This window comes from Liolophura sinensis, chromosome 2 (genome assembly GCF_032854445.1).
Source record: "Liolophura sinensis isolate JHLJ2023 chromosome 2, CUHK_Ljap_v2, whole genome shotgun sequence".
Classification (NCBI taxonomy): domain Eukaryota; kingdom Metazoa; phylum Mollusca; class Polyplacophora; order Chitonida; family Chitonidae; genus Liolophura; species Liolophura sinensis.
Window position 1 is genome coordinate 24976017 of NC_088296.1, and position 12880 is coordinate 24988896.

The 12880-nt window shown below is 43.3% G+C and overlaps 1 protein-coding gene across 1 annotated transcript in view; it reads left to right on the forward strand.

The window, feature by feature from the left end:
* The window catches only part of LOC135462914 (uncharacterized), a 29380-nt gene that overhangs the window by 9393 nt on the left and 7107 nt on the right, over nucleotides 1-12880 (forward strand). The window contains exons 5-9 of the mRNA XM_064740222.1: nucleotides 5982-6139; nucleotides 6545-6622; nucleotides 8101-8187; nucleotides 9134-9254; nucleotides 11067-11173. Coding sequence (XP_064596292.1) covers nucleotides 5982-6139; nucleotides 6545-6622; nucleotides 8101-8187; nucleotides 9134-9254; nucleotides 11067-11173 — 551 coding nt within the window. The remainder of the gene's footprint in view (nucleotides 1-5981; nucleotides 6140-6544; nucleotides 6623-8100; nucleotides 8188-9133; nucleotides 9255-11066; nucleotides 11174-12880) is intronic.

The following is a 12880-nucleotide window of genomic DNA, read 5'->3' on the forward strand; positions in this document are numbered from 1 at the left end:
CCCACTGCCAAGCATGGCGAACAAGAAGGTGTTGGGTAAGATGGAGGATGAGTGTGCTGGGCGCCCAATATCCGAATACTTCAGCCTGGGCCCAAAGATGTACAGCTTTCTCGAGGCCAGCGGCCACAACATCAAAAAGGCCAAAGGTGTTAAGAAGAGCACCGTGAAGAAGGATATCAGACATGAGCAGTACAAAGAGGCTCTCTTGGAAAAGCTTACTCCAAGCGCTGGATAGCTAAAAACGGAGTGGACACGCTGGCCTATGTACACAAAGATGCCAGAGGGCACAGCTAAAATGAACGATTACATAGATGAGCGCCTAGCAGCCTTGTAGAACACCTTCTGGTAGCAACTGCGTGTCAGGTGGCACTGCAAGAAGTTCCTCACGGACAAACCCCCGCTGAGGGCCGTCCAACAAATAGTACACCACCGGATTATCAGGCTTAGTGACAGAACGCTGGAGTCGGTACACATCCAGGGACCACACAGGATCAGTGAGCTGACGCCGACCGCCCTCAAACTGGCCGGGCTGGTACAGATAGCGAAAGCCAACACCAGAAGGGAGCTTTTGCTCACGAAGGCCAATCCGGCGTTGCAGCAGAGTTGCGCCCGAGGTCTCACACATGTTGCAGAGAAGCTGTCCCTTCCCGAATTTCGTCCAAGATCTTTGCATTCTATGCCTTTCTCGCCACAGAACCAGCCTTCCCAGCGGCAACTTTCTTGGGATCTTTGACACGACTAGCACTTGCGCTCGTTTGTTCCTCGTTTTTGTTATTTTCTGCTGTCACCCTGACCTCAGCTGGCTGCGTTTTGGTCGGCATTGGTCGGCTCCTCTGTTGAATTCATCTTCTGGATTCGGGCGTGTGTGTTTAAAAGAGCAATGCCTAGCTGTGGTTAGCGCCGTGGTTATCGGGGCTAAGTACATACCATAGCTGTGACAAAGCTGGCAGCCGCACTGCTGAGCGCGTGTGCAACACATGGATCCGCCTCTAGCTCTTCTAACCTTTTTCGATTCTCGGGTGGGATAGGTAGAGATTTGTTTGCCGCCATCGAATACATCTGAAATGCAGCCTCCCCGAGAGTCTTAGTCATTTAATGCATAAATCCCCATACAAGGCTCGATTTATTGCGGGTTCAAGAAGTTTTACCACCAAACTCTTGTCAACCCTATTTACGAGTGCGTTACAAGAAGTAAAGTCGTTTTGGAATAAGTATTGTTGTGCCATAACAAAAAATTCAGGTGTCAACTGCATGTGGATTCTTAACAACTCCACGCATCTTACAGAAGAACTTGATGCTCATATGCATATACCGTACAAAGACGTATTCACATGGGATTTCTCTACTCGCTGTACTACAATTCGTCACATAGATCTTATTGAAAGAATATCGTCGTTAATTGTCTCGGTGTTAACTAAAACAGGTCACCGTTACATTAACGTCAGAAACAATAAGACTTTCGTTAGTTCTACTGTTTAAAAAGGTTACCGCTCATGGGATTATACATTATTTATTGAATTTCTCATTAATAACATCTATGTGAAAATCGGGGGATACCATTTACCAACAGTGCACAGGTATTCCAATGGGTACCAATTGTGGGCCACTTTGGGCAGACCTATGCCTATTTTCTTATGAATATGATTATATGCAGAAATTACTTAAAAGTAATATGTTTAAAGCTCTATCCTTTTCATTTATCAAGCGGTGTATTAATGATCTACTGGCGTTTAATACCCCCATATTGCTGAAGCGGCGAAGGAAATCTATCCGCCTTCATTGGATTTAAAGGAGACAACAGATAGTCCTGATGGTACATCTTATTTGGATCTATATCTGTACAAAGACGAACAAGGTCTCCTTTCACGCCGCCTTTACGACAAAAGGGATAATTTCAATTTTGATATTGTAAATTATCCTTATTTAGATAGTAATATAACAAAGGCTCCTGCATATGGCGTATACATATCTCGCCTTGTAGCATTTGACAGATCTTGCGCAAATGGTGATGACTTTAATTTGCGTCACAAGTTGTTAGTTCAAAAACTAGTTTGTCAAGGATACTCCATCAAACGCCTTCATTCTAAGTTTCGCAAATTTTACTGTGAGTATAAGACTCGTTGGCAGGTATGGACAGAGCGTTGAGAATCACTGGCGATCTGCACTGTGATGTACCACACAGACGGTGCTGTTATCCTTATGTACATATCTATGGAGTACATGGTATTTAACAACATAGATGGCGCTGATTGCCCAGTGTAGCCGTCATCTTGCAGACAGCTTTTATACAGACCAGCATGTCATGTGTACCATCATAGATGATTCTCACATATTAATGGGAAAGACGTAATCGTCCGTTACTTTTGAATCACCATCTGTTTGCTTAAGGTCTGTGACGCGCATTTTCGAACTGTTTCTAATACCGCTTAACCTGGCGCTAGGGGTCGTAAAGGCAGCCACGCTCATTACATCTGCATGATGCCTTTATGAACAGTTGCCATCAAAGCGCGACTGAGATACCTTGTTTAATTGTTATTTGACCTGGAACTCATTCATGGACTACGAATTTGAACTTTGATATGGAATTTATGCCTGGAATATCCATTGTCTGCCCGGCAACATTGAAAACTGATGACCTCTTCTCTCTTGTGTGTTACCGGCTTTATTTCCTATTTGTATAATTTCTTACATACCTTTGTCTTTGGGGGGTTGTGTTAAACGTTGTTTTGGAAATGGATCTTGCGATTATCGACTTGGAACGCCCTTTATGGACTATGAATGGTATACGAATGTCCGATATGACATTTATATTTAGGCGCCCAGACGGGCTTCATACCGGGAAAACAGCCGGCTTCGTCGGCTGACACGTCTTTCTCCAAATACCGCTTGGCCTGGTAGGTGGACGGGCTTACGCTTTCCAATTCCAGCGACGTGTTTATATGCTAAGGAAGGTGCCATTGGGAGAGATCCGCTGAAGAACCACCAAAATTGAATGAAATCGCCGATATAGATGTCGGGGCCCCCGATCCACACCAAAAACTCTGCCTGGTTTGGACAGAGAATGAAAGATAGGGTCTCCTTAAATGGGATGCGCCCACATGGGACGTTAATCTGGTTGTGACCCCACTCCTAGTGCATACATCAGTGGGTGGTGTGGCACATAAGGTTTTTAATCGCGGCACGGATTTCCTGTCGTACACGCTCCAGGGAGATAAAGTTCGTGTGATGAGGTCGTCGAAAGTGGGCTATACTATCGGAGCAGATCCTGACTGAAAATCTCAACTCACCATTTCCAGCATCTCCCCAGTTACCCGTGCAGTCCATAATCATTCTGGATATTGTATTGGGTCCTAATGCACTTCCAGATCCCTTCTATGTCCTTCCTGGACTGAGGATTGGATGGTCAGAAGAGCATGTTGGTAAAGACGTGACTGTCGTCGTAAAATTGCTTAAGGTAGGACCTATTAAGGTCGAGACAACGGTAGAAAATGCCCAGGCCCCTGCAACACAATCGGTGCAGATGTGCCGAATAATTCTAGAGCATGGCATTCAGTTGAAACGGGTAAGAATAAGAACTAGCCGCAGGTCAGAACCGCACTACTCACGTCAAGTATGGGACTAGGCGTGGCGGAAGTTGGGGGTGTTGTCCACAAAAATCGCCGCACCCATAGCTATAGGTATGGAAGGTGCGGCCTTTTCAGTGGGGATGGGTAAGTTTTTCAGCCGGCGGCTAGCTGCCAATGGTAAGAAACATAATGAGATCCGGTTACTGGCTGAGAGTAAGCTTAATACCATGACAGACCACCTCTCCACAGCGCTCATTGACGGTACGATCTCCGAGACTGAGTTTCGGCTGATACTCGGTGAAGTCGAGAAGTAACGAGAAATGAAACAACAGATTCGGGCGGGCATAGCCGCTCACTCACTTTCATTAGATCAAAAAACGAAAGAAGAGTTATTACAACGGGAGCGGGACGAAGCTCGAGCGTGCCTTATTAAAAACTTATCGAATTAGACTGCTAGGCTCAGAGGCTTGATACCGGGTTTCGGTTTACTTGTAGTATCACTCGCAAGACTACTATAAGATGTGTGCACCCACACCCTTAGCCCATATGCTCGCTGTGGCTTCGATTGCAGTCAAGTGGAGTGCATTTATGTATATGATGCACAGGCTGTACTGCACTGAAATCACTGTAAAAGAGCAGACATGTGAAATAGCCCGACTCAGAGAGAAAATAGGTGACCACGTATATGAGATAACCCAACTCAGTGAGGATCTAGATGACCTACAGAGGTCTTATAATATAGTACGCGCTGCATAGTTCATTCATACATGCCACTGACACTTCAGAAATCTAGGTCACGGACGACTGGCCGCCCCCCGGCGACGTCCAAACCCCGAGCAAGAAGAGCCCCTCTTTCGGTTTTGGGGGGCACAGGGGCCCGGGAATCTCTCTCTTTAAATAAAGTTTAACTTGGACACTTAGTCGGGGGTCTGGTCAAATGTAACTGCCCAGGCCGGCGAGGGTGATGGGCCGTCCATGGGGTTCTCTAGAGGCGAATTAGCTATGTACGTGAAGGGCTACCCTTTCCGCCACTCAACCGGGATTAGGGGAAGCCTGCTGGGAGCCTCGGCGGCGCGATATAACCGGTTTGCTCGCACCCTCTGCTGCTAAGACTTTTCCATGGTTATAGCATACCTAAATATTTAAATAAGGATTAAATAAGTTTGATTACGATTAAAGTATTACGAAATGAAGACAAAATTAGGCTAATACAGAAAACAGAAATACTTTGTTGGTATCGATGTTTAGCGGTATTAGCTCACTCTGGTTTCTTAGGTGAGTTCAGTTTAAAAGTTCTTAAAAAAGTAATTTTTTTAACTTTCTTACATTTATTGCTGTATGTGTCAAATTTACGTGATTTATTTATCAACATGTCCATCCATGTAATACTGACAGGTAATAGTTTACCATTATAGTAAAATGAATAGTAGGTTATGTGAAACGATTAAGCACACCTGTTCTTCCCAGTGTTAGGCGCCGTTACACGGTTAGGGGCGCAGCATTGTACCACAATAATTGGCCGTTACATGATTGTAGGTGCAACATTTTACTATAATTGTGCGCCATTAGGCCATTATACGTGCAGGTTATGGGCGCAGCATTCTACCACAATTATTAACCGTTACACGTTTGTAGGCGAAGCATTTTACTATAATTGTGCGCCGTTAGGCCATTATAGGTGCAGGTTATGGGCGCAGCATTGTACCACAATAATTGGCCGTTACACGATTGTAGGTGCAGCATTTTACTATGATTGTGCGCCTGTACACGGTTATAGGTGCAGTATTTTACCATGATCATCCGCCCTTACACCATTTTACGCAATTCTCGATTAGGCGTTTGAGTGCGCCGTTTTGTTGTGAATTTACATATGTTTGTTCAATAGACCAGAGCCACGTTCACGTTCATCGATCAAATCAATCACCAACTACCACACCACATCATTTGTATATGAAAAATGGAAGGTACTTGATACAGTCTCTTCTAAAAACTACTATTTAACACTGACCCACATAATTCAGGTGTCAAAAGATGTGGAATAATGTCAGCAATCGACGAGTGTTAAAAAAATTGCAAATTTCTCTGCTTTCTAAGGTGTAAAATCCGTTGCTGGGCGCGCCATTATGACGTAAAACACCAACCAAATAAATACATAAATAAATAAATCAACTAATGATTCTACACCAACTAATTTATCAATCAATCATTTATCATTTATCCAACAGGAGTTTGACAGGAACCAGGTGCACGTTCATTGGCTGTAACCCCCCAGTCCTTCAATCACTGATTCAGTCAATAAGACATCGTTTCGGGAATTGTCATTGTGATTTCTGACCTGGAACGTCCATAATGGTTGACAGCTGGTATACGAATGTCTGTTTCGACACATTGAATCATTTATCATTTATCCAACAGGTCACGAGTTTGTGATTGACAGGTGGTGGGGTAACTGCTCAACCCGCGGTATCTCCGTCCACAACAGGGCGGCAATCATTGACAGCAGCAACCACATCCTAGGCATGAAACACCCCTATGAGATCTTCCAGCGTGAAGATATGATGTACAATGGAACAGTGAGTAAAAGCGAAAATAAGTACAAGAAAAATACTCCAGATCTGAAATTGAAGTAATTTAAACTAAATTCGAAAAATGGTGCGAGTGGTGACTGTTTTAATCCAGCTCTTGCAGCCTCGGTTGTGAATTTGAAGATAGTTTGTCAGGTAACTGATGCAGGGTTGTATTTTTATTACTTCGGGCAATCTTTCTTCACGCTTAAACCTCATATCTCTTATATGTGAAACAATCGTAAATTCGCAATGGCTGTGAATGGGATTACAGCTGTACATGTCATTAGCTAATATTCTTGAGTACAGCGTAAAACATCAATCAAATAAATAAATAAGTAGGATTAGAGTAAATCCGTAAATAAGAGGTATGGAATTGATCTTGAATTGTGATCTGTTTGGTTGTTGTTTCAGACTACGATCAGAGGTCTCCCTGTAGAAATATACAGTGGTATGCGAAACAAAACTCAAGTGTCAGTGTATTACTTACGCGTAAGTGAGATTTATATGAAGTCCCCGTGTCTTAAAGAATGTCAGTTAACTGCTAAGTTTAGTTGACTCATCTGTTGAAAACGTTTGTCTGTTCAGTTTCCTCTCCATCTGCTTTGTTTCTTGTTCATTTGTCTGCTTTCCCCTCCATCTGTTTTGTTTCCTCTGCTTCTTTGTGGCTTCTTCTGCATCTGTGCAGCTTTCTACACATACGTTTTTCTTTCCATCTGGTGGGTGCCCTACCATGTGTTTATTTGGTTTCCTCGCCATCTGGACGATTTCCTCTCTATGTCATCTACCAGGCATCATTCTCCATCCACCAGACCTGACTGCCCGTCTACTATACATGATTCCTCATCTATCACACATGATTCCCAATCCACCAGACATAATTCCTCATCCACCAGACATGATTCCCAATCCACCAGACATGATTTCTCATCCACCAGACATGATTCCCAATCCACCAGACATAATTCACCATCCAACAGACATAATTCTTCATCCACCAGACTCCATTCTCAATCCACCAGCCATAGTTCCTTATCCACCAGACATGATTCCCCATCCAACGGACATGATTCTACATCTACCAGACATAATTCACCATCCAACACACATAATTCCACATCTATCAGACATGATCCGCCTTCCACCAGACACGAGTCCTCATCCACCAGACACGAGTCCTCATCCAGCAGACACGATTCCCCATTCACCAGACATGATTCCCCATCTAATAGACATGATTCCACATCTATCAAACATGATCCGCCATCCACCAGACACGAGTCCTCATCCACCAGACATAGTTTCCCATCTACCAGACACGATTCCCCATCCAACAGACACGATTCCCCATCTACCAGACCTGATTCTAAAGCCATCAGACCTGATCCCCCATCCATTAGACACGATCTCCGTCCACCAGACATAATTCCTTATCCACCAGGCACGATTCCCCATCCACCAGACGTCATTCCCCATCCAGCCACAGTATTTTGAACACTTTGTACAATCCACACTTACAGTTAACCCTGAGGTAGTAGGGTGTGATTGAAGGCATACAGTAGAGAGAGAAAGGCCAGAGGAACGACGACAGTCTGACAGACATACAGCATAGAGAGTAAAACCAGAGCAGCGACGACAGTGTGATAGACGTGCAGCGACGACAGTGTCATAGACGTGCACCATAGAGAGTAAGACCAGAGCAGCAACGACAGTCTGATAGCTGACAAGTGGTTACACGTAACCGGTGAAATATGGCCTCTCGTCAATTTCTCATGGTTCATTCTAACTGTTCATGCAAATGCTTAAATATTAGCAAATCACACTCCCCTTGGCCCCGTGGTTTAAGCAGAATTAGGTAAAAAAAATGCAGTGATATTGATGTCAATTTAATTGACGTTGTAATGTTTCACTATACATTCCAGGTGATTCGCCTGCTAACTTAACACACGTAAAAAATTACATTTTTCCAGAATCCATGGGGCTCTGTTACTGAACAGGACGAACATCCGCAAGAGGGCGTACCGGTCGCCATGAACTTCACCGGCTATGACAAGGCGGTACGTCGGTCAAGTTTTCCAGTTTGACGCCACTATGCTTCAGTTTGTTCAATATATTGCTCCAAAATGGCCACAAAATAGCCTCAGTACTGTTTGTTTATTCATCTATTTATTTATTTATTTATTTCTTTGGTGTTTTACGCCGTACTCAAAAATATTTCACTTATACGACGGGGCCAGCATTATGGTGGGTAGAAACCGGGCAGAGCCCGGGGAAAACCCACGACCATCCGAAGGTTGCTGAGTGACCTTCCCACGTACGACCGGAGAGGAAGCCAGCATGAGCTGGACTTGAACTCACATCGACCGCATTGGTGAGGGACTCCTTGGTCATTAGTCTGCGCTAGCTCGCTAACCAACTGAGCCAGTACTTTTTTGTGTTTTTATCCTCTGTAAAAATACTGCTGAAAACCGTGCCTGGAATCTGGATGAAACTGTTTTTCAGATGATATCTGCTTTGTTGAAACATGATCAGCTCCTTGTCATTTCGATGTTGGGTGTATCCTTATATCGCGATAAAGGCGATGAACACGTGAAATTCTGTAACTTTTTCTCTACATTCACAAGAAATCAAATAGCCTGTGTCCCTCCCTCCAACCCCTAACCCTCCATCTTACCAAAATAATTTTTATTTCATTTGTTTATCTCGTAACTACTTCCCTTAAGACCATAATGAGGGCCTCCGTAGCCGATGGGTTAGGGTGCGAGTTCGAAGCCAGCTGATGCTGGCTTCCTCACCGGCTGTACGTGGGAGGTCTGACAGCCACCAACAAATGGTCGTGGGTTTCCCCCGGGTTCTGCCGGTTTCCACCCACCTAATGCTGGCCGCCGTCGTATAAGTCAAATATTTGTGAGTACAGCGTAAAACAACAATCAATAAATAACATAAATAATAAAACCATATTCTTCGCCCTGGTGTTCCTTTACACGTACCTTTTATATGCAGGGGATGAGAGTGTCACGGCGGATAAACATCTACGACTTTACCAAAGACCACACAGAGCTTAGCACGGTGCCAGTCTACAGTTGCTTTAAACGGTTCAGAACTGTGAATTTTCGTCTTGATGGTGAGAACATTGTTTATTCATTGGTTTACCAGCCTTTTTTCCACATTTAACATCATTGTTTATTTATTGTTTTACCATCGTTTCGTTTCAACAATATCATCATTGTTTATTCATTGGTTTACCAGCATTTCGTCTCAACAGTAAGGTCATTGTTTATTCATCGGTTTACCAGCGATAGTAATGTCATTAATTCAACAGTAACGTCGTTAATTCAACGGTTGCGTCATTAATTCAACAGTAACGTCATTAATTCAACGGTAATGTCGTTTCAACAGTGTTGTGATATATAATAATGAAGTCGAGGCATCACCACATAAATGTAAACGGTTTCACATTCTTTCGATCCACTTGCTGAAGTCATTATGAATGACGTACCTGTCTTAAGCAGTATATACTGTGACAGAATTGTTTATCCACTGGTTTACCAGCTTATAACTGAAACAGACAATATCAGAATCGTCTCTTCTTCTCTCAATTCCCGCTCGCGTTTTGTATATACATGTAAATGATGTTGATACAGAGCGGTTAATACATCCCTTTACTCTACGGATCTGGCGTCTCCAGTTAGTCCCGTGCCAAACTAACTTCGAAGGTAATATCCTAACGAACTCGCGCGGTGGCAGAAATTTTTACATACCCTTCCCACTATTAGCCAACAAATGATCTAGGACAGACACGCGAACACGAGTATATCTGAAAACACGAAAATCTTCATTTGATGCTCGATTTCACGTTGCCGCAAATGAGCTTCGCCTTTTAAACAGTCGGTGACACTGAGGTGGCCCTTTGAGCTGTCTAATGTACGTTGTTGACCACCTGTCCTTCAAACACTCTTGTGCCGATGAAGGTGTAGAAGAGAAGTCAAATAAACCAAGCACAGTTCACCAATGCATAGTACCGGTACCAATTATACTATGATTGTAAACGTGTACAATTGTCGATGGTGTCGTGTGATAGTTTGTGACAGTAGGCGTGGCTCGTGTGGTAGTTTGTGACAATAAGTGTGGCTCGTGTGGTAGTTTGTTACAGTAAGTGTGGCTCGTCTGGTAGTTTGTCACAGTAAGTGTGGCTCGTGTGGCAGTTTGTGACAATAAGTGTGGCTGGTGTAATAGCTGGTAACAATGAGTGTGGGTCGTGTGGTAGTTTGTGCCAGTAAGTGTGGCTCGTGTGGTAGTTTGTGACTATAACTGTGGCATCTGTTGTTCTTTGTGACAATAGGTGTGCTTGTCTTCCACCACTTGATGTGGTGTGGTATACATTCCATGTACGTTCCCATGAAAGTTTTGTCAGTAACTTGCCAAAGGTCGTCGGTTTATGTGAATGTCATTGTCTATGTGAAAACCCCTGAGCGTGACTTTTTAAACCACAGTCAAATCAATACATAAATATTTGAAATCAACACAGATGTATTTAATTATTTGATTGGTGTTTTACGTCTTGCTCCAGGATGTTTCACTTAGTCCCACTTAGTATTGTATTAGTATTTTCACTTAGTATGGTAGGAGGAAATCGGACAGATTCCGGGAGAAACACACAACCATCTGCTGACAGGCCTTCCATGGTACGCCTGGAGGGAAAGCCAGCATGAGCTGGACTTAAACTCACCACGACAGCATTGGTGAGAGGTTCTTGGGTCATTGCGCCATGTTGTCGTGTTAACCACTTCGGCCGTCGATCTGCCCGCGTTTCTCCCACCATAAGGCTGGCCACTGTCGTATAAGTGAAATGTTCTCAAGCTCGACCTAAGCCAATAATCCACAAAATTAAAGGCAATTCATTTCATAATCTGTCATTTTTTGATTCATTTTACAGACAACCTTGGAATCCATCGCTTCTCTGGCGTCTCTGTGAAGTACTCTATCACAACACAGATAGCCAAAGCCATGAACGTCTCCTTCTTTAGAGTGAAAATCACGAGTGTAAGTAGGCTGACAGCATGTGAAAATGTAATACTGTGTGTTGATGTAAGATAATGACTGTGTCCCTCCTTATGGTGACAACCACGGGTGTAAGTGAGCTGTCAGTGGGCTGACAGCAAGTGAAAATGTAATATTGTGTGGTGATGTAAAACAATGACTGTGCCCCTCCTCAGGGTGACAATCACGGGTGTAAGTGGGCTGGCAGCATATAGAAATGTAATACTGTGTGGTGATGTAAGACAAGGACTGTGAGCGTCCCTTTTCTCAGAGTGACAATCACGGGTGCAAGTGGTATGACAGCAAGTGACAATGTAATACTGTGCAGTGATGTAAAACAATGACTGTGCCCCCCCCCCATTGTGACAATCACGGGTGTAAGTGGGCTGACAGCATATAAAAATGTAATAGTGTGTGGTGATGTAAAACAAGGACTGTGTCCCTCCTTAGGGTGACAGTCACGGGTGTAAGTGGGCCGACAGCGAATGAAAATGTAATACTGTGTGGTGATGTAAAACAAGGACTGTGTCCCTCCTTAGGGTGACAGTCACGGGTGTAAGTAGGCTGACAGCGAATGAAAATGTAATACTGTGTGGTGATATAAAACAAGGACTGTGTCCCTCCTTAGGGTGACAGTCACGGGTGTAAGTGGGCCGACAGCATGTGACAAAGTAATAGTGTGTGGTGATGTAAAACAATGAATGTGTCCCTCCTCAGGGTGACTGTATGCATGCACGCATACATGCTTGGAGTTTAACGTCGTACTTAACAATTTTTCCGTCATATGACGACGAGGATTTAGGTATGTGTGTGTACCTATACTATGCCATCTTGTGGCAAGGCGAGTCATTGCTGTGAAAATGCTGCCGAAGACATCAGACATGGCGCTGCATCCAGTTTCCTTGCTCAGTGCTCAGGTGCCAAGTGAGGCAGCACCAAGTACCATTTTTAAAAAAGAAATGTGAGATAAATATAAGTTGTTAAGGAACACATAATGAGAAAGTGTAATCCCTAATAATGATAATACCCTCACATGACATCTACTAATCCGATATGTTCAGTTAAGTAGCTGTGTCATTTCTGATCACTAAAGGGGTAATACACGTTATCCGTAAACTCTAATTATTGTGCAACAACTGTCGATCGAGTGGTCTAGACAGGTGACATGTGTTGCAGGCGACTTTGTGTTCGATGGATCGAAACCCTTGGTGATTTTAACAACCAGTTTTCAGAAATAAAAGTCTGTGTCACCAGCAGAAAGTGTAATTACCATTAAAGAACAATACTACTGTTGCTCTAACTGGCCAACCATTATGATCTTTTCTGCCCCCAGGATCACGGAGCTATCTTAAACTTCAGTCAAAATTTTAATCAGTAAATTTGACGTGTTCCTTGCCGTTATTTTTGCTGAAATTTGTTGTACAGTAACTTTCCCCGAATTTTCGATGTCAAGAAATATTTTGACTTACAGAAACACATCAGAAATAACAATTTTAAAATCATCTTAAATTTTGACGTAAGCTTTGTGATCCCGGGGATAGGTCAATATCCGGAAGCAAACATTCAACACCAATCACTAAAAAAAACAAACAAAAAAAAAAAAAAAAAACACAATAACTAAGAAAGTATTTTATTTACATGTATTTCTTTTGTTTATTTGCTTGGTGTTTTACGCCATACTCAAGAATATTTCACTTAATTGAGAAAGTA